At 53.4% G+C, this 24,823-nt stretch overlaps 2 protein-coding genes across 7 annotated transcripts; one reads left to right on the top strand and one right to left on the bottom strand.

The window, feature by feature from the left end:
* Nucleotides 1-82: 82 nt before the first annotated feature.
* Nucleotides 83-24,823, top strand: CC2D1A (coiled-coil and C2 domain containing 1A). Of its 5 annotated transcripts, none has more exons than XM_081134354.1 (30): nucleotides 108-397; nucleotides 1,733-1,868; nucleotides 2,857-2,972; nucleotides 3,066-3,131; nucleotides 3,406-3,540; nucleotides 3,635-3,869; nucleotides 7,049-7,173; nucleotides 7,499-7,571; nucleotides 7,740-7,811; nucleotides 7,903-8,039; nucleotides 8,119-8,191; nucleotides 8,874-9,007; nucleotides 9,375-9,489; nucleotides 9,571-9,743; nucleotides 10,463-10,585; nucleotides 10,672-10,730; nucleotides 10,821-10,937; nucleotides 12,205-12,278; nucleotides 12,353-12,411; nucleotides 12,530-12,581; nucleotides 12,667-12,766; nucleotides 12,853-12,943; nucleotides 13,248-13,385; nucleotides 13,474-13,538; nucleotides 14,118-14,181; nucleotides 14,278-14,404; nucleotides 14,479-14,555; nucleotides 14,638-14,685; nucleotides 23,765-23,910; nucleotides 24,751-24,823. In XM_081134354.1, the coding sequence occupies exons 1-29, from the start codon at nucleotides 338-340 to the stop codon at nucleotides 23,900-23,902; spliced, it is 2,982 nt and encodes a 993-aa protein (XP_080990480.1). In that variant the 5' UTR covers nucleotides 108-337; the 3' UTR covers nucleotides 23,903-23,910; nucleotides 24,751-24,823. The 5 variants fall into 5 exon arrangements, with proteins under 5 accessions (XP_080990483.1, XP_080990480.1, XP_080990482.1 ...); XM_081134355.1 differs by having other exon boundaries at nucleotides 132-397; nucleotides 9,378-9,489; XM_081134357.1 differs by lacking the exons at nucleotides 23,765-23,910; nucleotides 24,751-24,823 and adding an exon at nucleotides 14,764-15,218 and having other exon boundaries at nucleotides 83-397.
* On the bottom strand, nucleotides 15,533-22,682 carry PODNL1 (podocan like 1). Of its 2 annotated transcripts, XM_081136070.1 has the most exons (9): nucleotides 20,087-22,682; nucleotides 19,523-19,616; nucleotides 19,150-19,214; nucleotides 18,925-19,034; nucleotides 18,518-18,674; nucleotides 18,136-18,251; nucleotides 17,078-17,735; nucleotides 16,270-16,418; nucleotides 15,533-16,127 (listed from the first exon to the last, which is right to left on the bottom strand). In XM_081136070.1, the coding sequence occupies exons 1-9, from the start codon at nucleotides 20,444-20,446 to the stop codon at nucleotides 15,977-15,979; spliced, it is 1,860 nt and encodes a 619-aa protein (XP_080992196.1). In that variant the 5' UTR covers nucleotides 20,447-22,682; the 3' UTR covers nucleotides 15,533-15,976. The 2 variants fall into 2 exon arrangements, with proteins under 2 accessions (XP_080992196.1, XP_080992197.1); XM_081136071.1 differs by lacking the exons at nucleotides 15,533-16,127; nucleotides 16,270-16,418 and having other exon boundaries at nucleotides 16,847-17,735; nucleotides 19,150-19,248; nucleotides 20,087-20,219.

The following is a 24,823-nucleotide window of genomic DNA, read 5'->3' as shown; positions in this document are numbered from 1 at the left end:
ACACCCACTCACGCTCCGCCTGTTGCCCGTACCACCGAGGGCGCCACCACCGCCCCGCGTTGCGCATGCGCGGCCACGCACTGACTGCCGGGAGTTGTAGTTTCAATACCGCGGGCCCCCGCAAGTCCAGTGGCTGTGCTCCGGTGCCACGGAGCCCAAGGGAAGAGGAGAAAGTAGGGCGGCCACCCCGGGCACCAAGGACTCTGAGTCGGAGGTCGTGGGGCTCCGGCGAGGGGCGCAGGTCTCAGGAAGGGCGCGTGCGCGGCAATAGGCCCTGGGGGAGGAGGCAGGGCAAGGCCAGGGGAGGGGGCTGTGGTCGGGGCATCTTGCCTGAAAGATGCACAAGAGGAAGGAACCCCCGGGACCCCCGGGCCGAGGAGCCGCCGCCGCCCGCCAGGTGAGTCTGTACCCCGCAGCCCCGCCGAAAGAATCCTCCCTACCCCTCAGAGGGACCCGATCTCCACCCCCAGGTGAGCCCCGGTCCCCGCCCCCAAGTGAGGTTCGACCCCCAAAGTGCGGCCTACTGGACCTGGCTCCCCAGCTTCTGGCGCCGCGCCCTAGGCCCAGGGCCACCTGTTGCCGTAGCAGCTCCAGTAGGGGAGGGGAAGGCCTCGACCTGGGATAAGGACGGGTACTGCTCCCCAGGCCTGAGCAGCTTTGAACCCTCGCATCAGCCAGGCCAGGTCAGACTCTTTTTATCCCCATTGTAAAGATGAGGACATTGAGACCCAGAAAAGTGAAGACACCTGCCCGAGGTCATGTCATGGGAATTAAACGCTTGGCCAGAGCTAAGCCCAAATCCAGAGCTGCTGCCATTAGCCCACAGGACTGTGGCTGAGTCCCTTCCCCCCCTCTCCCATCTCCTCTGTCCCAGGCACCAGGAGAGTTTGATTTTTCTCAGCTTTGATGGAAGGAGTCCAGGCCATTGCTTAGTGCTCAGGTGTTAGAGTCTGGCCAACCTGAAGTTCCCTCCTGGCCTCTGCACATTAGATACTTGGCCTCACAGCTCTCAGCCTATTTCCTCATCTGTAAAATGGAGGCCCTAAGAGTCCCTATGTCATAGGACAGGTGTGAAAAATCATTGGGATAGTTTATGGAAAGTACTAGAACACAGCACTCAGTGTTACTATCATTGTTACTATTAGGAGGAGCCATACATAATTGCCAATAATGGGCAATTTTTGATTCACAGAAAGGGCAATTTTGTGTAGTTCAACCTAATATTATCATGTCATGATGGGTCATTAACCAGGATGGGATAGGATAGGAAGTTAGTTTGTTACAGAGCAAAGACCCCACTTTAAATGTCACATTACTGTCAGGGCTTCTATTTACTTTTGACACCTCCAACCTTCCTGCATGGCCCCTTCTGTGGAGGATGCTGGAAGGAAAAGTCCAGGTGTGTAGAGTGGCTGTGCTTTGGGCAGGGTGTGAGGCCTGCTTTCCCTACTGATCTCTGCTATCAGAGACCTGGGTGCGGATTCAGAGCAGGGAGCCGGACCTCTCTGTCTGCCCTTTGCCCCATGTTAATCTATGGCAGAGGGCCTAGCCCATCTTGGGACACCTGTTGCATTCTGGACCTGTTCCGGACTTCTGACACTCCCCAGGGAAATGGCTTATGCCAGGAGGTCTGGGTTTTCTTTCTCGCAAGGGGACTTTGGGTCCATCATAGCTGCCTTTGGTTAGGTGGGGTGCATCTCAAGGTCTGACTGGACTCTTGCTGTTCCTGCAGCTGGGCCTGCTGGTTGACCTCTCCCCAGATGGCCTGATGATCTCCGAGGATGGAGTTAACAATGAGGAACTGGAGGCCGAGTTCTTGGCTTTGGTTGGGGGCCAGCCTCAAACTTTGGAGAAGCTCAAAGGCAAAGGTGAGACTCTCAACCCATCCCTGGAACATTTCCTGAGCTCTACTGTGGGCCAGGCTCAGAGCTGGGTGCTAGGAAGATGGGGGAAAAGAGACAGAGAAGGGCCCTGCCGTCCTGAAACTCACAGTCTGGGTTAAAAGTTAAGCTGTCAACTCTTGACCCAGAGTGAGGGTTCAAATCCCAGCTCAGCCGCTTACTGGCTGTGACTTAATGAGTACCAGCACCTGTGTGGGCCTCAGTTTCCCCATCTATAAAATGGGAATAAACCACACTTACAGGAATTAATCATCTGTTGTTCTTAAAGCACTTCACGAAGGACCTGGTAACCCACTGTCTTGGGATCAGGGCTGGGATGGGGGAAGCACAGAGCATTAGGAGAGACCCGTGAGCTGGAAGGGGATTCTTGGAGGAGGCACACATGATGGGGAGGGCCACATGAAGAGTTGGAGAGCACTTCTGGGGGGGGTCACAGAACATGCAAAGGCCCTGGGAGAGATGGCAGTGGACAGAAGATTCCAAAGTGGTCAAGTAGGGCTGCAGCCCAGACAGCAAACGTCGCCTTTACACTTTTTAGCTAATACAGTTGATCCTCATTATCACAAATTCGGTATTAGTGAATTCACCTACTGGCTAAAATTTATTTATAACCCCAAATCAGTATATGCAGCTCTTTTGCAGTCATTCTTGGACATGCACAGAGCCACAAGAAGTTTGAGTCACCCAATTTGGCCAGTGTCCCACAGTGAGGAAAGTTCCAGAGCCAGAGTTTAAATTCGGGCTTCATAAGGAAGGGATAAGGCCAGTGAGGTCAGCTGGGAAGTAGGATCATGCCTGCCGATCCTAGGGCAGTAGGATGCCATGGATGTGCCAGGAGGGAGACATGCCGTCCCATTGCCTGCTACTCTATTCTCTGGGACTGTGGGTGACCAGGATGGGAGGCCAGGGACTCTTGAAGGATCCCAGTTCAGCTGGCACCTCCCCCTGCTGCCAGGTCCTCTGCCCATGGAGGCCATTGAGAAGATGGCCAGTTTGTGCATGAGAGACCCTGATGAGGATGAGGAGGAAGGGACAGATGAGGAGGATGTGGAGGCTGATGATGACCTGCTGGTGAGTGTCCAGGACGGGGCCGGGGACCTCCCCTCCCATTGTTGCCCCATCCATTGGTTCCCCATGCAGGCCCTTGGCCTTGTGTCCCTACAGGCAGAACTTAATGAGGTCCTTGGGGAAGAGCAGAAGACTTTGGAGTCCCACCCTCCTGTGGCCCAGGTATGCCTCTGACAACCCTGTTCCTATAGCCCAGGGTTCAAAGCCTTCCCTTGAACCTCTTAGCCATGTGACCACAGGCAGGTGATGGGACACCTCTGAGCTTCAGTTCTCTATACTAGGAAAGGGTATGATCATTTCTGCCCCTCCAAGGTGGGGGCAACTTGTCCAGGGGTGACACGCCTGATGTGCAGTAGGCCCTCAACCAAGGACACCTTCAGGGTGGGCCAAATTGGGTCACCACCCACCCACACCATGCCCCTGGCCCCTCCCACAGCCAAAAGCCACAGCCCCCAGCCCAGAGGTGGAGGCCACCTTGCAGGAGAGGCTGGCCCTCTACCAGACAGCGATTGAAAGTGCTAGGCAAGCCGGAGACAGCGCCAAAATGCGGCGCTACGACCGGGGACTTAAGGTGAGTGAACAGACAAGAGGGTACTGGGACCCCACCACTGCTCCTGCACTCAGCTCTGGGCTCTTCCAAAACCCACATTTACACCTTCTCCCAGACACTGGAAAACCTGCTGGCCTCCGTCCGGAAGGGCAATGCCATTGACGAAGAGGACATCCCACCACCAGTTGCTGTGGGGAAGGGCCCAACAGCTGCATCTAGTCACACTCCTGCACCCACTCTGCCAGCCTCTGTGAACCTGCCGGCCCCAGAACCCAGGGTCACGGTGGAGGGTCCTCCTTCCAGTGCCCCAGCCTTGTCACTGGGCTTGGCTAAGCCCCAGCTGCCCCCAGGTAGGCCAAGAGCAGGGATGTTGACATGGGATGTCAGAGTATAAGATATATTCAGTGGTTGAATATATACCCTATACTCTCTATGAGGGTATAGGCCCTGTACTGATTATTAGATATTGTAAACACTCCTTCCTTTCCAAAGTCTTCATGCCCCTGGAGTTCATTAATACCATTCTGTGTGTGTGTGGTGGTGGTAAAATATATATAACATAACATGCCATTTTAACTATATCTCAGTGTGCGCAATTGAGTAGCATTACACAACCATCACCTCTATTTCCGAAACTTCACCCCAAACAGAAACTGTCCCCATTAAACACTAACTCCCTATATCCATATCCCTCCCCCAGCTCCTAGTAACCTCTCTTCTACTTTCTGTCTCTGTGAATTTGCCTCTTCTAGATATTTTATGTAAGTAGAACCATACACTATTTGTCTTTTTCTGTCTGGCTTCTTTCACTTAGGATAACGTTGCAGCCTGTGTCAGAACTTTATTCCATTTTAGGGCTGAATAACATTCCCACATATAGAGTTTTAAGTGAATAATTCTCAAGCATTCAGCTTGTCTGTCTTTTTTACTAAAATTCACCTGGCTGGAGGAGGCACCTACCTAGAGCTTTTCCTTCCCAACCTCCCTATTTTGGGTCGCCCTCCTCCCACTACAGGAAAGGAGTACCCAACCCCCTCCTTTCTAGAATTTGAACTCTGGGCTCTGCTCTAGGGACAAACACTCCCAGATGGGAACCAATAAGATGACATAAAAGGCTGGCCTAGGATTAAGAACGTGGACACTGGTCTCTAAATCTTTCAGCAGCCAGGTTGGTCTCTAGGCCATTGTTTTTGGCAATGTTCAAAGAGGACTGTTGGAAATTGTCACCTGAAATTCTTTGCCGAAACCACCCCAAATTTTTCACGGTGGGGATTTTGGCATATGGTTTGGGAGGGGTTTGGAGAATCGTGTGATTTCGCAATAACAAGACTCCGTCTATTCCCATCTATTTGTTGGTGTGAAGCAGGTTTCTCTACACTTTAAAAAAGGAAAAATTAAAATAGGAGAAGAATGAATGGGAATCAGGAGCTAAATGTTAGGAGGTGGACTCAGCTTTTACTGTATCAGCAAGAGGTACCTTGCCAATAAAATTTTACTCTTGGTTTGTAAAAGATATTTATCAGAAAGCTTGACCTATTTACACTATGCTCAATTACATACCCCAGAAGAAAAAATTTTAACACTGAGAGGAACTTGCAATAATAATAAATCAAATCAATCAAATATCAAGGTGTTTAGTTTCAACCTGTAGATACCTTCTCAGGCAAGTGCCCCAAAACTTAAAGCTCTGGGTCCAGTTGTCAGTCTGCAAAAGTACAATGCAGGCTGTTTCCCAGGTGTTTCTAGGATTTGTGGTCACTGGGTGGTGTTTCTCATACCAACAACTGTACCTGTTGCTTTCAACTAAGAGATACTTCCTCTGAAAATGTATTGAGCGTATTATTTGAAACTAACTAAATTACTATTTAAAAAGCAGTTTTCCCAACTTTACTAACACACCACATAAATGTGTTTTGGTTACAAATGTATGATAGGGTGGTCAAAAAAGGCTTTCAAGTACCCACATAGATCATGTTAGGATTAAATTCTGGGGGGGACGTGGATAGACAGAAGAGAAGAAGTAGGAAATTCCCAACTGCTAAAAGTGAATCCTGGGAAATATTTTATAAGTAAATGTTGGTATGTACTCAAAAGAATTGAAAGCAGAGACATGAAGAGATATTTGCATAGCCATGTTCATAGCAGCGTGACCAAAAGGTAGAAGCAACCCAAGTGTCTATTGATGGATGAATGGATAAACAAAATAGTATATCTGTACAATGAAATATTATGCAGTTTTGAAAACGAAGGACATTCTTGCCCTGGCCTTTGGAACGTTGGTTGGAGCATCGTCCCATATACCAAAAGGTGGCAGGTTCGATTCTCGGTCAGGGTACATACCTAGGTTGCAGGTTCAATCCCTGGTTGGGGCGCATATGGGAGGCAATCAATCACTGTTTCTCTCTCACATTGATTTCTCTCTCTCCCCCTTCCTCTCTCTATAAAAATCAGTAAAAAACATATCCTTGGGTGAAGATTTAAAGTAATAATAAAACTAGCCAGTTTTGCTCAGTGGTTAGAGCATCTGCCTGCAGACTGAAGGATCCCAGGTTCGATTCTGGCCAAGTGCATGTACTGTGGTTCCAGGCTTGATCCTGGCCCTGGTCAAGGCTCGTGTAGGAGGCAACCAATCAATATGTCTCTCTCACATCGATGTTTCTCTCCCTCTCTCCCTCTCCCCTTTCCACTCTCTCTGAAAAGCAATGGGAAAAATATCCTCCGGTGAGGATTAAAAATAATAAATAATAATAAAATAAATAAATAAAAAGGAAGGACATTCTGACACATGCTACAATGTAGATGAACCTTTTGGATGTTATGCTAGATGAAATAAGCCAGTCAGTCACATAAGAACAAATATTGTCTGAGTCTACTTATGTGATGTTCCTAGAGGAGTCAAATTCATAGAGACAGACAGTAGAATGGTGGGTGAGGGGATTGGGGGAGGAGGAATGGGGTGTCAGTGTTTAATGGGGACAGAGTTTCAGTTTGGAAAGATGAAAGTGTTCTGTTCTGTGGATGGATGGTGGTGATGGTTACACAACAAATGGATGTACTTAATGCCACTGAACTGTATACTTGAAAATGGTTAAGATGGTGAATTTTGCCTTACTCATATTTTGTCATATTTTAAAAAAAATGTGAATATTGGTAAGTTCCAAATCACCATGGTAGTTAAAATACATTAGATTTAAGAGTGGTGTGATGGTTTTCTTTTCGAATGTCAATATTTGCAAGATACTGGGAATGACAACCTTGGCCACTTTTGAAACTTAAAAAATTTTTAGATGTCAACTTAAAAATGCTTAAGGGTACATAAAATTTTCCAAAATTTTGGGGGTGCAAAACAGCAATGGCTCTGGAGCCTGCTGGGCCTAAGTTGAGTCCCCACCATGCATTCTTCAGGCTGTGTGACCTTGGGGAGATAGCATCCCCTCTCTGAGCCTTAGTTCTCACATCTATAAAATGGGTCTAAGAACAGTCTTTCTTGTGAGAATATAAATGGTTTGTATGCTGTTCTCCCTGCCAGGTCCCTGCAGCACTGGCTCCCTGGCTCAGTTGCAGAGCCGCCAACGTGAATACAAGCTGGCTGCCCTTCATGCAAAGCAGCAGGGAGATTCCTCCGCCGCCACCAGACACTTCCGTGTGGCCAAGGTGTGTCCAGACTTATGACAGGGTTGGGTGGAAAGGACAGGATGCTTCCAACATTACATGGTGGCAAAGAACGTGGGCTCTGGAGTCAGACATACCTAAATTTGAATCCTGGCTTGATCACTCCCTAGGTGTCATTTGCATCACCTCTTAAAACCTTAGCTTACCTTTTCTGTGAAATGGTTCTAAATGTGAGAAGAGGTTTGAACAAGATGGGGAAAAGGAAGGGGCATAACTGGGAGCCCTCTGTCACATGGCAGGGCATGGAGGCTCCCCATAGGGTCCTGGCACCAGCTACAGCCTCTCCTGATCCCCTTCCTTCTCACAGAGCTTTGATGCTGTTTTGGAGGCCCTGAGCCGCGGGGAACCTGTGGACTTGTCCCGCTTGCCCCCTCCACTTGGTGAGGACACCATCTGCCCACCTTCCAGGACTATTGGAGGCCTCCACTGACTTCCTGATATTGCTGCCCCCTTTGGTCAGGCTTGGAGACCCACTCAGGCCATACCAGCCCGGAGGTGGGGGCAGCCACAAACAAGCCCCTCATTGCACTGGATTTCTCTGCCCCCAGATCAGCTTCCCCCAGATTCACCATCACCACCACTGCAGCCTCCAACTCCCACCACGGTGCTGTCCACACCAGGTAGGCTCCTGGGACTTTGGGCGGGCAGGCAGGCTAGAGCAAGACAGCCTCCCCTTCCGAGACTCTTAACTCTGCCCCTCACCCTCATCAGGCTCAGAGGTTCCCCCACCCCCAAGGACTCTCCTGGAGGCACTGGAGCAGCGGATGGAGCGATACCATGTGGCCGCCGCCCAGGCTAAGACCAAAGGGGACCAGCGGAAGGCTCGCATGCATGAGCGCATTGTCAAGGTGCTTGGGGGCCAAGTGGGTGGGTGAGCAGTACCTGGGGACCGTGCCCAGGGAGTCCTAACACCTGTGTTCCCCACAGCAATACCAAGATGCCATTCGAGCCCATAAAGCTGGGCGAGCTGTGGATGTTGCTGAGCTGCCCGTGCCCCCAGGTAGGCCCTACCCCCTCCCTCCAGCCTCTGAGCTTTTGCAGGTGCTATTCCTTCTGACTGTACAGGCTCAGGAAGTTGATTGCTACACATTCAGGGATTCTGCAAGCTTGTTAGGCATTTGTTAACTTAAAATCAGTACAGTGGGAGTGTTTACACCATGGAAATTGGCAAACACTAAAAATCAGGGGGTTTTATTCGAAGAGCCTGTTGGCCAGCCCACTGTTGTCTGATCTTTCCTTTTCTTCTTTGTTTGACTCACTCCTAATAATCGGCTCTTCAGCTTTGCAAATACCTACTCAGCCTCCCATTAACCCCCCCAAGTGGGTTGAGGGCCTCCTTTGGGTTCTCAGAGCTGCCTGTGCATCCCTGCTGAGAGCAGTGATCTCTCTGCACTTTGGTACTCTAGGAATCTCCCCAGGCCCAGGACCACCCCTTGTACCCAGCACAGCACTTCACAGTGCTTGCTTGTTGGAGTCTGGTCAAGGTCCAGGGTCAGGTGAGAAGAGCTAAGAGACAAGAGAGAGGTTGACATGGTTTGGTGTCTACACCAAACCATCAGCAGCTCCTTCCTGCATTTAAAGGATTCAGAGACCCAAGGTTCCTTTGGAGGGGGAGGAACCCACATTTCCACCATCATGGCACATGTTTCTCTCTCCTGACCGGGCCCTGACTGGCCCCCCAGGCTTTCTCCCTATCCAGGGCCTAGAGGCCTCCGAGTCCACCCAGCCAAGCCTGGTGGGGGTTTTAGAGACTGCTATGAAGCTGGCCAACCAGGACGAAGGCCCAGATGATGAAGAAGATGAGGAGCCTAAGAAGGTGTGAGGGGCCGGGGCCTTGGAGTGAGGCAAGGGAATGGCAGCAAAATAAATCCTGATGGTCCCAGCCTTGAGCCGTAAAGAACTGGCCTCATATTCTGGCCCTACCACTTCCTAATCATGTGGCCATTGGCAAGTCATTTGGTTCTCTGAGCCTCAGTCTCCTCATCTATAAAGTAGGCATAGTCGTAGTCCCTACCTCCCAAAACTGTTGCAAAGATTCAATGAGAACAGGACTGTATATTGTATTTAGTGCTGAGGAAACAAAAACTAAGCTGGTCATTGTTGTCATTGTCAGGCCCTGACCATTTGGGGAGTGGCCTCATTATAGGTGCTAGGAAAACTCTGACTTTCTCTCCATCCCTCAGCAGCCCAACAGCCCTGCGGCCCCCACAGCCCAGCCCAAGGCCCCACCCTCAAGGGCACCCCAGCCAGGATCAACCTTAGCAGCCAAAGCGGCCCCCAAAGGCACATCCACCAGAGGTAGGTGTCCCCTCCCTACCCTGACTGCCCGTCACCTGGCCATGGGCTGGGCAGCAGCTGCAGATTCCCCTATGCCCACAGCCCAGCAGCAGTTGGCCTTCCTGGAGGGCCGAAAAAAGCAGCTTTTGCAGGCTGCATTGCGAGCCAAGCAGAAGAATGACGTGGAGGGAGCCAAGATGCACTTGCGTCAGGCCAAGGGGCTGGAGCCCATGCTGGAGGCTTCACGCAATGGGCTGCCTGTGGATATCACCAAGGTGAAACCTCTCAGCCTGCTAGACTTTCCCAGGTGCTCGTCTGTCGGGCTCTGGTCACTTAGCAGCCATGTGACTTGGAATATATTAGTCAGGGTGCAGGTTAAGCTGCTGTAACAAATAGGCCCCTCCTAAGAGAGTGATTAAACAAGACAGATGTTTATGTTTCTTGCCTGTAACACTCAGGGTGCTCTGGGCTCTGAAAGATAAAGCCCTCCAGAGCCCAGGTTCTTTCCATTTTGTTTTTCTGCTGCAGCTGAGGAGGTTGTCCTTGTCCATATGGTCCAGGTGGGCTACTAATCTGTCTGTACCCAGTCTGTGGGAAGCCATGAGGGAGAAAAATTGCAGGCCAGTTTCCTCTAAAGGAAGTGACATGGAGTTGTCATCACTACTGCTCACCTCCCATTGTCCAGAACTATCACATGGTTGCACCTAGCTGCAAGGGAGGCTGGAATGTGTCTCTTGTGGGGCTGCCATGTGCCCAGTCAGAACTCCATTATTAGGGAAGAGGGTGTGAGTCAGATTTTGGGGAAATAAACAGCTTTTGCCACTTTGATCAGGACCATCCACTTCTCTCTAAGTATCACTTTTCTCTTTAGGAAAAAAAAAGCAGGAGCATGGGGCAAAGCAGTGGTCAGGGAAGGCCTCTCCAAGGAGGGGTTAGGGCGGGCCTGCTCATTGCTGACCAGCAAGCACCTCCACATGAGCCTTGTCCTTTCCAGGTGCCGCCCGCCCCTGTCAACAAGGATGACTTCACCCTGGTCCAGCGGCCTGGCCCTGGTCTGTCTCAGGAGTCCATCCGGCGCTATGGTGAACTCACCAAGCTCATAAGGCAGCAGCATGAGGTTAGGGAGCCTCTGGCCTGGGTCAGCAGACCTCCCCCAGGGTTATGACCCTTTAACCCTCTCTTCGCTGTCTTCTGCTTCACCAGATGTGTCTGAACCATTCTAACCAGTTCACCCACCTGGGCAACATTGCTGAAACCAGCAAGTAAGTGTCCCCACACCCACCACTGTCTGGTGTGTGCACCCCCAGTCTGTCTCTGGGACCAGGGACCTGAGCAGGGCCCTCTTATGGCAGATTTGAGAAACTGGCAGAGGACTGTAAGAGGAGCATGGAGACTCTGAAGCAGGCCTTCGCCCGGGGTCTCCCCACGCCCACTGCCCGCTTTGAGCAGAGAACCTTCAGCGTCATCAAGTAAGGCCCCGATGGCCCCAATGGCCCCTTGAACCAGATGCCCCTTTGAAGAAGGGTTTTCCCTTCCCGGAGCTGATGGAGGACTTGCCTCTAGAGGAGAATTTGGGTGGATGGTGGGAGCATAGCAAGGGTCCTGAGGCAGGCATGAGGTGTGAATGAAGGATGGCAAGTGAGGGAGTGTTGACAGTGACACATTTGGAAATGGGGAAGATGTAGTAAGTGCAGAGGTGTGCTCTGTCCCAAGGGCCTGTGTGAGCCCATGGAATGGTGGTTGTTGGTCCTGCTCCAGTTAAGTGTTCCACACCCTGGATAGTTGGGACCATTTTTCCACTTATAAATAAGGTTAAGTGCAGCCCCTGGGATAACCTAGGATAACTGTCTAGGAAAACCCACACCGTTTACTCTGGCTTTCCCACGTCTGCATGGCCTGGCTCCTCATCACTTCATCTCTACCTGTTGTCCCCAGTTTGCTTGCCTCCTGCTACACAGACCTCTTTTTGGTCCCTCAAACTCACTAAGCATGTTCTCACTCAGGGCCTTTACCACAGCAGTGCACCCTGCCCAGACCCTGTTCCCCAGGTCTCCATGTAGCATCTCCATGCAGCACCTTTTGACATCCAGCATCATCACCTATGATATCACCTGAGAGACCCTCCCTTACAACCCTATCTAAAGCAGACCCTTCTGAGCACACTTCAGTCTTTCCCCTATTTTAATTCTTTGTAGAGTTGCTTTGTTTATTTATATATTTATTGGTCGTCTTTCCACTCAGTCAGCTCAGGCTCCATGAGCACAGAGATGGGTCTCTTTCATTTACTTCTGTATCCTCAGCAGTGAGGATATAGGCTGACACATAGTAGGCTCCAGAAATGTTAAATGATGGGGAAGTCCCCCAGCCATGAGGTCACTGGCTGGCACTTAGTAGGTACTCAAGTAATGTCAAATGAAGAGAAGGCCCATAGCAACTAGGGTACTGGCTGGCAGCTTCCTGAAATACTGTTAAATGAAGGGAAGGTCCCACAGCAGTGAGGCCACTGGCTGGTGCAAAGAAGGTGCTAAATAAATATGTGCAAACTAAGAAAGGACCCAAAGGTTAGTCATTGATGGAACTGGACAGAGAACTCTAGTTTGTCTAATTCTAAAACTGGAGCCCAGGAGCTGAGATACTCCCAAAGGCCAGTGTGGGGTTCCCTACTCCCGCTGAAGGAAAAGGTGGGCAGGCAGTGAGGTTGAGGTACCTCTGTCTCCCCACCTGCCCTCCCGGAAGGATCTTCCCAGACCTCAGCAGCAATGACATGCTCCTGTTCATCGTGAAGGGCATCAACTTGCCCACGCCTCCAGGTGAGGGGGCACCATGCAGGGGTCAGGGCTGTGGGGACCACCTCTGCCTAGCTGTGACCCTTATTTGCCTACAGGGCTGTCCCCCGGTGATCTGGATGTCTTCGTTCGGTTTGATTTCCCCTATCCCAATGTGGTATGTGGAGAGCGAAACAGAGATGGGCTCAAGCCCCATCAGGATGGGAAGTGGGTTGGGCACGGGTCCCAGGCCAGGCCCAAACCCCTGAGCTTTCCTGCCTCCTGTCTGGACCCAGGAAGAAGCTCAGAAAGACAAGACCAGTGTAATCAAGAATACAGACTCCCCTGGTAATTCATGGGCAACAGGTACTCCGCACCCCCTGCAGAAAGAACACAAGACCATGGCCTGACCCCTCCCTCTTTCCCTGGGCAGAGTTCAAGGAGCAGTTCAAACTTTGCATCAACCGCAGCCACCGAGGCTTCCGAAGGGCAATCCAGACCAAAGGCATCAAATTCGAAGTGGTCCATAAGGGGTGAGCTGGGGGCCAGGCACTGCATGGGCTCTCAGGGAGGGGAAGCTGCCCTGGGCCCACCATCATATGTCCCCTCACATATATAGGGGTCTGTTCAAGACTGACCGTGTCCTGGGCACAGCCCAGCTGAAGCTGGATGCCTTGGAGACAGCATGTGAGGTCCGGGAGATCCTTGAGGTAAGAGGGGGACATCAATTTGAACGTTCCATTATGGATGTGTCACTCATTAACATTACTCAAATGCTTACTGTCCTGAGTCTTTCAAGCGTCCTCTCTGCTGACCCAGCCCCTCCCCTGGGAGCCTAAGACCTCCTTACTCCCATTCCTAAATACTTCCAGCACCCTGTTCCATTATGACCAGTTGGTGTCTCAGTCATACCCATGGGCTCATACTTAGGAAATCACCTTGGTTCTCCCTGATCCCAGCCCTGGGACTCCAGCTGCTGCCTGCTTCCCAGAAGCCTCTGCTATTCCATCGCAGGTCCTGGATGGTCGCCGGCCCACAGGGGGACGGCTAGAAGTGATGGTCCGGATTCGAGAGCCACTGACGGCCCAGCAATTAGAGACAGTGACTGAGAGGTGGCTGGTCATTGACCCAGTGCCAGCAGCTGTGCCCACAGTAAGACCCCCACCCAGCAGCAACTGCAGGGAGGGAGGCTTGGTTCAAGGGGAACCAAGACTCACAAGACTGGTTTTGTCCTCTGAAGCAGGTTGCTGGGCCTAAAGGGAAGGCCCCTCTCATGCCTGCCCCTACAAGGGAGCCAGGAAACAGGTAGGTGGCTGAGCCAGGCCATGCTGGAAAGAACCCCTCTCTTCCCATTTCAGCCCTTCCTGGACAATATCTCATCAGGCACAAATTGGAGCATGTCCCTTCCCCACTTTAAAACCTTTCCTGGCTTCCTTTCTTCTGGAAGATCCAGTTTAAACTCCTCAGCTTGATCTTTAAGACCTTTTTTGATCTGACCATTATGAATATATCAAGCCTTCTCCCTCTCCACTTCCTCCTGTTGGTTCATGGCTACACCTAGTTTTCACCGTCCTCTGGGCTTCTATGTTACAATGCCCTGAGTACTTCTACCTCTATACTTTTTCCCTGCTCCTCTGCCCAACTCTCCTGTGGTTCCCAAATTGGCTGCTGTCATCTCTTCCAAGAAACCCTCCCTGACTGCCTGTTCCCTGTGTATACAGTACAGTTGCCTGAGTATATATCATTACCACTAGGTTGTGGGCTTAGCAACATTGTAGTGGGCCTAGCTTGTCTCAGGCTGTTCTCCAGTGCCCGACATGTTCAATTAAAGGGGTCAGGGATGGAGGATCTTTGCAGACCCTCATCCCTGTCCCCACCCCATAGATCTGCCCGGCCCCTGCATAGCCTTAGTGTGCTGGCCTTCGACCAAGAGCGTCTGGAGCGGAAGGTGGGTGCCCACCTACTGAGCTTGGTGGGGCAGGATTGGGGGGGTTCTGCAGGCTCAAGCAGGGCCCTCATAGCCCCCTCTGTACCCCTCGTCCAGATCCTGGCCCTGAGGCAGGCACGGCGCCCAGTGCCCCCGGAGGTTGCCCAGCAGTACCAGGACATCATGCATCGTAGCCAGTGGCAGAGGGCACAGCTGGACCAGGGGGGCCCAGGCATCAGACGAGGTAGGGGCTCCGGGACAGGCACATGGGGGAGGGGCAGTGGCAGTGGCCTCATTCTGACCCCCTCCCACCCTCAGAATACATGGCCCAGCTGGAGCGTCAGCTGCAGTTCTACACAGAGGCTGCCCGGCGCCTGGGCAATGATGGCAGCAGGGTGAGCTGGGTGGAATTTGGGTGGGCACTGGGGGGACCGAGGCTGCCAGGGGCTTCTCACTGATCACCTATTGGATCCCCAGGAAGCTGCAAAGGAGGCACTCTACAGGCGGAACCTGGTTGAGAATGAGGTGAGCTGCTCAGGTGTTGGGATAGGCGGTAGGCAGCTGTAGCCATGGCCCCCCTGACCCCAGTGGACTCTCCTGCAGCTGCAGCGGCTCCGTAGGTGAGGGGCCAATGGGGCTGGCAGCCCCTGGAGATCGGGGAGCAGGCTCAAGGTCCTGGTGCTGGGAGGAGCTGATGTGGCCATGGCCTCAGACCAGATAAGCAGACAATCAGCGGACAATCGGCTCTGGATGGACTCGTCTCCTGCTGGGCCCACCCAGCCTGGTAGAAGCCTCCCTGGCAGGGGGCATGAGGGATGGTGCCCACTAGCCAGCCTGTGAACCTGGCCTGTTCTGGAGGTAGAAGAGTGGCTAAGACCAAGCCCTGAGAGCCCCTGTAAGCACTTTACTTCCTGTCCCTCCCCAGCCTTAACCCTTAAGCCCACCCATACCCCAAAGAAGCCTCTGAGACCAGCCAGAACCTGGCTGACTTCCCAGGGGGTTACCCTGGCCCAGCCAGGACCTAGGGTTGATACATGGAATAAACAGCCAGGGCCACACTCGGCTTTCCACCTTGCCTTTGTTTCTTGCCCTCAGTGGCTGTGTTGGGCTTCTCCCCCCCCCACTCCCAGGGGTAGTAGAAGGGAAGGTACATATAAGAGGAGCAGGCTGGGAGAGGGAGTGTCTGTAAAGGATGTGTTCTTGCATGTGAAGGCCCATGTATCTGTCACAGGGTCTGAAACCTGCCTGAGGACACCTGCCCCACCATGCATTTAATCTTCACGTATAAACCCAAATATGCCCAAGGTGGCCTTGGACATATTTGGGTTTAGAGGTGTGTTCAGGCCACATGTGGTGCTGGGTGACACGAGGTTCTCAGGGCCTTGAAATCCAGTCCTGCCACTTACTGGCAATGGGACCTGGACCAAATTGCCTGATCCACTTAGCATTCTACAGCCTCAGTTTCCCCCACTGGATATAGGGATGGTGAGAGCCCTTCCTGCTCCACAAGGTGAAGGTCACCTGATTGGTGGTGAGTGCTTGAAAGAATTAGGCTTTATTGTTGCTGTCTCCATCTGTGCGGGAAGTGAGGACATGGCCAGCAGGGCTGGTGTCGTCTATGCGTCTGGTGTATGAGCTGCATGCCTCAGTGCCTCCCTGTGTGTGCGGTGCCCCAGCTTGCTAGCCAGCATGGGTTAGGTGGCCTTAGCTCTGGAGGCGTGGGAGATACAGGTTCAGGCCCCAGGTGGGCATGTCTCCTTAGTCCATGGCCCAGCCGAAACCCAGGGGTCTGCACCATTTCGACAGGCCCGTTAGGTCAGGGACCCCCTGCCTGTGGCCGACGTGGTGCCGTGGGTGGCAGCTGGATCAGGACCTGCTCAGGATTACCCGTCGTGTCCACCACGCATAGGTGTGGGAGTCCCAGGAAGGCCTCGGGCGCAATGCTGGTCATGTGAAGCCTGTTGGCCCTGGACCAAGAGGCGGGCATGAGGGCAGATGCAAGGGTAGGGGCCACAACCATCCTGACCCCCCTGGCCCAACTGGGGTCCCCCACAGCCCGCCATGGCTTTCCCTTGCCCATCAGGACCCGCCCACCTGCCCTGAGGGCACCTGAGGAAGAGGGCACGCAAGCTGGGTGTGCTGAGGAAGGCTTCGGGGCCCACATGGCTGATGCGGTTGTTCTGCAGGTACAGCTCCTCAAGGGCCTCAGGCAGGTCAGGAGGCACGAAGGAGAGCTCGTTGTGGCTAAGGTCCAGCACCTGGGCAGGTGGGCAGAGATGGCCCCATGGTGGCTCTAGGCCCTAGGTCAACTGCTCAGCTAAGCCCCAAGCCACTTTCCTCCCGAACCCTCCTCCCCTCCATGTCTAGCCCAGTCCTGCCCCTTCCCCTGGACCCTCTTCGAGGCTGAAATCCTCCCCTCAACAGAGGTAAACAGTTCTTTCTGTGGCACACCCTGCTATAGGTGCTAGGGGCACAGACGTTCCCACCTGCTGTGGGAGACATTGGTTCAATTAGTCATTCACGTAGATGGCACTTAATCCATGTCCTCATGCCCTTCTAACGCTCTATCATTTACTTAGGATTTTTATTGATTGCTTTCTCCCTAACCAGGGCATTTATGCCAGGGCAGGAGCTGTGTCACCGTGGCCAGCCCAGAACAATGCCTGACACCCACAGATGCTTTAAACTCTGGAATCTATAGTGGTCAGGAGCTAGAGGCCACAGTTTACTAGGGAGGTGGAGGGGGGTGTCTCAGAGGACCAGGCGGCAGGGACAGCACAGCCAAAGGCCTGGAGGCTGGATCTATCTTATCTACCCCAGGGCTATCCCCCTATGGGGGGCTCTTTTTGTGATATCATCGAAGGGCCATAGGGACAGCCTGGGGACAGTCAGTGTGGCTAACCAGCCGACCTCTGACCTGGAGGGCCTTTAGCTCATGCCAGGTGCCAGGCTCGATGTCACCCACTCGGATTTGGTTATATGCCAGGCTGAGCTCTCGCAGCTGGTCCAGGCCAGCCAGTGGCTCGGGGTCTAGGGCCCGCAGCTGGTTGCGCTGCAGCTGCAGGGTGTGCAGGCCAGTGGGCAGACCGGTGGGCACCCGAGTCAGTTGGTTGCCAGCCAGATCAAGGTTGAGTAGAGCACGCAGTGGACGGAAGGCCTGGTGGTGCACACGGGCACTGACCAGGTTGTTGTAGGCCAGGTTGAGCTCGGCCAGGCGTGGAGTGGCAGCCAGATCACCGGCCCCTAGTGCAGCCACACGGTTGTGGGGCAGCACCAGGGACCGAAGGCGACGTGGCAGTGCCAGGGGCACGCGCTCCAGCCTATTACCATAAACATGCAGCGTGTGCAGGCCCCGCAGAGGCCGCAGCACCCCTGCGGGCAGCCCCGCTGCCCCCAGTTGGTTGTTCTGAAGCAGCAGGTAGCGAAGTCCCCGTGCCCCACGAAGCCTGGCTGCCTCCACCTGCTGGATGCGGTTCCGGCCCAGGTGCAGCACAGCCAGGGTGCGGGGCAGGCCAGCGGGCACCGTGGCCAGCTGATTGTGGGACAGGTCTAGGTACTCGAGGCGGTGTAGTTTGCTGGTGGGAGAGAGGGGTGGCATCATTCTGGGCACCCAGCGTTAGGGACCAGGTGGATATTGAGTGGGGGGCAGGAGGGCTGATGAGTGGTATTGAGAGATGTAAGCTGGAAATTCCAACGTTGGGGTGGTGAGTTGGGAGATCTGGGTGGGAGGTAAACTTGGGGTGATCAAGGCAGGTTCTGGCCTGAGGATTAGATGCAGGGAGGATGAGAACAGAGTTCTGGGTCCAGATCTGCATGTGACAGCTGTGATGTTGGGTAACAAGGGGCTGGGCTGAGCCTGGTGCACAGTAGGTGCTTACCATGGGGTAGGAGTGATACAGAGGAGGGGGACAGAGGGTGGCAGCCTCTATTGCCACCATGAGATTATACCCCATCCCATCTTGTCCCAAGCCCCACCTGAAGGTGGTGGCATCCAGGCCACTGTCTGTCAGCTGGTTGTGTTGGAGGTAGAGCTCACGGAGGTGGGTCTGGCGGCTCAGGGCTCCTCGGGGTACCTTGGAGATGAGGTTGTTCTGGGAAGGAAGGAGAGAATGAAACCCAGGGTCCAGAATAGAAGGCAGTGGAGAGCCACAGAAGGCTCTTGAGTAAGGGAGTGATAGATGAGGAGCTGACTTTAGCAAGGCTGCTCAGAGAGCACTTGTGACCGACTTGTGCCGGTGGTAGAGACTCAGAGAAAGATATTTGTGACCACTGGAATTTTTAGGAGGCAGAGGGGTCTTCCAGGAGAGAGGTGAAGAGGGTTGGTGGGGGACAGGCGGAAAAGGTGAAGGAGGGGCACCTGCAGGTGGAGCTGCTCCAGAGAGGGTGGCAGGCTTGGCGGCAGGTAGCTGAGCTGGTTGTTGGAGAGGCTGAGGGTGGTGAGGGCCTCAGAACAGTGGAAGGCATCGGGGGGCAGGCCGGCATTGCTCAGCTGGTTGTTGTGGAGGTACACGGACCTGAGGGGAGCCAGGCTCCGGCCACCAGCCTGCCCCTGGCTCCCTACCACTCCCCTTGTGCACCCCAGCTCAGGGCTACTTTTAGTGTGTGTGTGCATGTGTGTGTGAATGGAGTTCTCCAGACAGCATCCAGGGTCCTGTCTCCCCCAAACCTCCCAGGGCAGGCTCATGACCTCCTTCAGATCCCCAGGGTGAGGAGTGACATAGGGATGCCTGAGGCCTGGAGGGCCTGCATTACGCCAGGGGCTACCTGAGCGCCGGCTTCTCCCCAAAGGTGAGTGGGAAGATCTCCGTCACTTGGTTGGCAGCCAGATCCGCTACTCGGAGGGAACGAGGCAGAAACTGGGGGGCCACCGAGAGCTGTGGGAGCACAGTGTGCAGATCCTGGCGGCACCTTCCAGCCCCCTGCTGTCCCCTCTGCACTCTGCTGTGTGACCTGGCTGGGCTGGGGTGGGGGTTTGGGTGAGGGGCTCACCTTGTTGTGGGCCAAGTAGATGTGCTGCAGCTGGGTGAGGGACTCAAAGGCCTCGTCCGGCAGGCCTGGGAGCGGAGCGGGTATTGAGGGGACCCAGGCCTGGTAGGGGGCAGGGGGAGTCTGTGCTCCCAGCTGCCCCAGGGCTCCTGGCCTGGGACTGGCAGAGGCTCCTGGCCTGGGACTGGCAGAGGCTCTTCCAGGCATCCCAGTCCACAAAAGCCACAGGGCCCCCCCTCCCCATCCCCTGAGTTTCCATCCTGCTCAGCAAAGGGCAGTTCTGGGAACTGCCACAGAGCTTCTCCCTCCCCCATGCTGGGTCTGTGGGCAGCCCTGCAGCAAGCCAGGAAGGGGCAGCCCCCTTGTTCCCCCTCACCCTCAGAGGAGATGAGATTGTTGTGCAGATTGAGAGTTTGAAGACCACTGAGGCGTGACAGCTCATTGTAAGGGAGCTCCTGGAGTTGGTTGTTCTGGGGGGGGAAGCATTCACACCCCTGACCCGGATGACCCTGAGCCCTCAACCAGAGCCCCAGCCCTGATTCTCAGCTTCTCATCAGCCTAAGCAAGAGAGCCCCACCACCCCATTACCCCCATAGTTGATCCCAAATGCTTCATCACCCCTTAACCAAAAGGACATTGATCCCAATGCCCCATCCTCCCCTATAGTTGACTTCTGACACCCATCACCTTCACCCCAGACAACCTCATCTATACTGCCAAGATTTTGACCCCCTGAGACCCCAAACTCTCAGCCCCTCCCACATCCAATATCTATACCCCACCTCCAAAACTCATCAAGGTCAATTTCCATCAATTTCAAGACCCACACGCCCAATGCTCACCCCTGTATGTGGACCCCACACCTATCACTCAATTCCAGCACTTCCCAAGCTCATCCCACTTCACCCCACCCTGCAACGTCCCGGTCCCCCGCCCTCACCTGCAGGGAGAGGTGCTGAACCTCCCTGGTGATGTTGTGAGGGAACACCCGCAGGTCCAGGCCATCGCAGTCCACTGTGTCAGCCCGGGGGCAGGAGCAGTGCAGGGGGCAGGCCCTGGGCAGGGGCTGCGAGCTCTCCCCCAAGTGGGGGAAAGCTGTGTCCTCCATGCCAGGGGTGGTTGGGGGGCCTGGGAGCAGCAGCAGGAGCAGCAGCAGCAGGCTTAGCCGCTGGGAGTGGAGGGACAGGTCAGGGTGTTGCCAGGTTGGGCATCTTGTCACCATGGCAACAAGAGCATTCCACAGGGGGTGTGGGGGCAGGCAGGCCCCACCCTCACACCTTACCCCACCCCACCTCACCATAGCCAGCCCCAGTTCAGCTCTCTTGCCTGAACTGCCGACCAGGGCTTCCTAATGGAAACCAGGCGGTCACCTCCTGGAGCCTCTGCCGTGGCTGCCACCACCCCCCATTTCTTGGCACAGGCCACCCTCCCTGCAGCCTATTCCCCCAGTGGCTCAAGAGAGCTGGCCCACCCCCTTGCCTGACTTGGTGAGGGTGGGTGCGCTGCTGTATGGGGTGGTAAGGAAAGGCCAGCCTGTCCCCTTGGTTCCCCACCCCCAACCCCCCCAGCTCTGCTTGCGTAACCTCAGCCAGCTTGGGCCGGGCTACAGGAGCAAGGAATGTTTGGGGGAAAGCTAAGATTCACCCTGTCTGGTATTTGGGCCGACCACAGGAATAGGGGTGGAGGCAGAGGAGTGGGGGTGATGCAGACCGCAGAAGGGGTCCCCAAGGAACTAAGGCTGGTGGGGAGGGGTCAGGACAGGCCTGGGCTCAGCCTGCCAGCCCAGACACCAACCTGGAGGCTCTCAGCCAGGTCTGCTATCTGTGCCCCTCCTATCCCACCACCAGCTGTCCTCACTGGCAGCCACACTGCCCCTCACCCTAAATGTCCACAGCCATCACTGCCTGAAAGGAAATTACACGTATGGAGGCACCAGCCTGGCAGTAAAGGATGTTCATTGAGTGCCAGCCTACCTGGGCTTCAACCTGGGAACAGCCACTTCTCTGGGCCTTGGTTTCCCACTCTGCAAAGTGGGGTGCCACTGGGTGAGGAAATCAGTCTCTACCCCTAGTCTTGTGGTAGGCAGATAGACAGACATAAGCCAGGTACAGAAGTCACCAGGGCAGAAAATGCCCAAGTGCCAGGCAACAGGCAAAACTGGGAAAGCAAGGACCTCCCCCCAGGGTCACCTTTCTTCCCCTAGCATGTTGCTGGTCATGCAGTTTAGACCCCCTGACCTTTCATATGGCTAGTCATGGGACATGGACCTTCCCTTGATCTTTCCTCCCCTGGCATGTCGCTAGTCACGTGATAGACCCCTTTGGAGGAGGAACAAGGCATCGAAGAGTGGCCTCATGCGACTCACATCTATGCGGGCCCTTGCACAACCACTCCCTTAAGCATTAACCCCTAGGGATAACATCTAGACCTCAGTTGTGTCTCAGTTCCAGGCCTAGAAAAGCATTAAGGCCAGGTGGGATGATAGCATGGCTGACATCTGGACCAGCTGCAATGAGTAATGACTCCCTGCCCCGACACCTACCAAACCATAGAGAACACGACCCTGAAAGGACACACCTACAAAAGCTGATGAATATTCTATTGAGATCTTCCCCTGGGACCTCCCCTAAGATCCCTGCCTTTAGAGCAGGGAGAAAATCCTTCAGGATAGAGGACCCAGCGTGCCTCTCTCTCTCCAGCACTCTCCATCACACCGCCTTTTCCCACCCCTTTTTCCCTCCAGGGTGGCTCTTTTTCCGTGGAACATGCCCATAGTTTTCCTCCTCTCCTTACCCCAAGCATGTATATCCTTGCTTTATTTCTCCTAAGTTCCAAGGGCCTTTCTTTTACCTCTATAACTTGTTTAGTAAGCCCATGAAGCCCAGCTGGCTCACTTCTTTCGTGGCTCACTTCTACCTCTGTCACTTTCTAAATAAACTTTTCCTTGTATTTGAGTCTTGACTCTGCATGCTTTCTTAGCCAGAACTCAAGTACTGAGATTGCTGAACCAAGGTCCAATTGCTGGTAACATTCTGGTGCCATTTCACCACAGTCTAATTCCTGAGACATGCCACTTACCAGTGGGATGAATTCAGAACAAGTCGTTCTCCTGTCCCAACCTCAGCTTTCCCACACATAAAATAAGGATGACAGAAGCCCCTTCCTCAAAGAGTTGTCACAAGGCAAAACCAGTAACAGAATGTTCTAAGACCACATCTGACCCTCGCAAGCACTCAGTGGCTAAGGTGATGGGCTGCATGAAAGGCATGAAGGAGGTAGGGATCCTCTGGAAGCAGAGCTTGAGACAAGGATTGAATGTGCTTGTCTCAGAGAAAGAAGCTGTAGGAAAGTGGGGAGGTGACGGAAGGAAGGGAGCAGTCAATAATCAATGAGTTATCACTAGGGTTATCAACTTGCCTGGATCTTGCCAGTCTTAGCACACAAAATACGGCTTCCTAGAAAACCTTTAGTCCTGGGCTAACTGGGGTGATTGGTTGCTCTTGTTATCAAGCAAATTCCTGCCATAGGCAACTGGGGCCCAGTCCCACTGAGGAACACTAGGAGATTGTGTAGGACACACACCTCAGAGTCATCCACCTGAGGGGCAAGGGAGCTGTGATATTGATCCTGTATTTTCCTCCATTGATCACTGATTAACAGCTGCCCCCAAGGGGGTGAATTCCCCTGCACTTTGGGTAGAGCAGGCTCTAATCCTAAAGAGATATAGGTGCCTGATGGTGAGCCCTGAGGGGCATAGAAGGTCCCAGATAACACCTGCTATAGCAGACTACGGGGTCCAGCCATGAGGAGTTGGCAATGAGGTACATCAGGTAGGCAGTAAGAAGGGAGCAAGATATGGGAGGATGGTAGAGAGAGGGTATCTGTATTATTTTTTATTTTTTAAAATCCTCACCTGAGGATATTTTTTCCATTGCTTTTCAGAGAGAGTGGGAGAGAGAGAGAAAAAAACATCTATGTGAGAGACACATCAGTTGGTTGTCTCCTGCATGTGCCCTGACCAGGGCCGGGGATCAAGCCTGCAACCTAGGTACATGCCCTTGGCCTGAACCAAACCCGGTACCCTTCAGTGCACAGGCCGACACCTGAACCACTGAGCCGAACCAGCTAGGGCAGGGTATCTGTATTATTAATCTCCTTTCCACAGAGAAGGAAACCTAGATGAAGGAAACAAAGAGGTAGTCATTTGCCCACATTTCCCAGGACTGTAGCCTTGTGAGGGAGGACCCCTCAGGGCTGGGGCAGGACACAGGTGTTAGCCTTGGCCAGAACAAGCCCCACCCCAAGTCCTCCATGTGGGACTGACAGCCACTAATTTGGACATTGTGTGGCAGAGCAATATGGCTTGTCCCAGAGAGCTACTGAACTGCTACTGCACAGATTCTAGGGAAGCAGCAATGCCAACCAAGCTGTTTGAATTTCTGGCAAGCCTCCTTCAGTTGCAAACTATGGAGAACTCAAACCAAACACAAATGCAGACAATAGCATTTATTGATCCAGGAACAAAACACTGGGGGAAGAGTTCTGCAGGTCTAGCTCAATCCAGGGGCTCAAGTGACATCCTATGATGGATTCTCTCTCTACCTCTCTGCTCTACCAGCAGGTTTCTCTGCGTGGTGCCAGAATGTTTCCAGCTTTAGTCCAGTTGAAAGCCCCAAGCCTGAATCACAGTGGCCTAGCTTTGGTCACCTGTTCATCTGGAACCAATCCCTGTGGCCAGAGGAATAGAATGTGCTGATTGGCCAGGTACCTAACCATCAATCTCATAAATGACCCACTGGCTTTATCTCCCTGAAACAAATTTCCCTTCCTTTATCCAACCCAGCCCAACTCTTCCCAGTCCAGCCCAATTTTGTCCTGCCCAGTCCTGCCTTGCTCAGCCAAGCAGGGAGTTCTGTAGGGACAGAGATGTAGTGTGGTCAACCAAATATTGATCCTGGCACAATCAGCATTTAGTACACCTTTATGGAATGCATGCAGAATTGTCTGTACATGTGGGAAGATTTGCATGGGAAGAAACACCTGATATCTAACACTGGATAGATGAGATCATTATCAGTTCCTCTCAGTTCCTCTGAGGCTCTGATCTAAGAGTAGGAAGGACTGTAGAATCGGGGACAGGGGACAGTTGCAATAACACTGTGGGCAGCTATTGCAGCAATCTGATCTCATTTGGGTTGCAGTCGCAGGGTGGGGGGTGCAATTGATGTGGGAGGGAGCAAGAGGCTGATGGGGAGTGTAGTCTTCCAATTAGAAGAGAAAAGAAGGGGTCTTAATTCAGGACCAGTTAATGACCTTAAGGCTGACCTTGGGCCCACCCCTCCTCATCCTGTGATGGCATCCAATTTCAAGACACAGTCTAAGACCCAACCTCTTAATCAGCCTACATCCAGCTGATAAGCCTTGTAGGATCTGAACCCAATCCATAAAATCACTGATATTTAGCTGGGCATAGGCTGCCTGGAATTAAAAAAACCCTACATTTCCCAGCCTCCCTTGTAGCTAGGTGTGGGCTATAAGCAGAAGTGGTATGTACAACTTTGAGGAAAAGGGGGTGCCTTTATCCTTCTTATTGTTGGAACATAGATGTGATGGCTGAAACTCCATCAGCCACTTGGGGCCATGACATCAACTTGGGAATAAAGGCCTTGAATGGTGG

Source organism: Miniopterus schreibersii, assembly GCF_964146895.1.
Source record: "Miniopterus schreibersii genome assembly, chromosome: 4".
Taxonomy (NCBI): Eukaryota; Metazoa; Chordata; class Mammalia; order Chiroptera; family Miniopteridae; genus Miniopterus; species Miniopterus schreibersii.
Note: the sequence above shows the minus strand (reverse complement) of the source record. Positions and strands in the feature narration are given on the sequence as shown.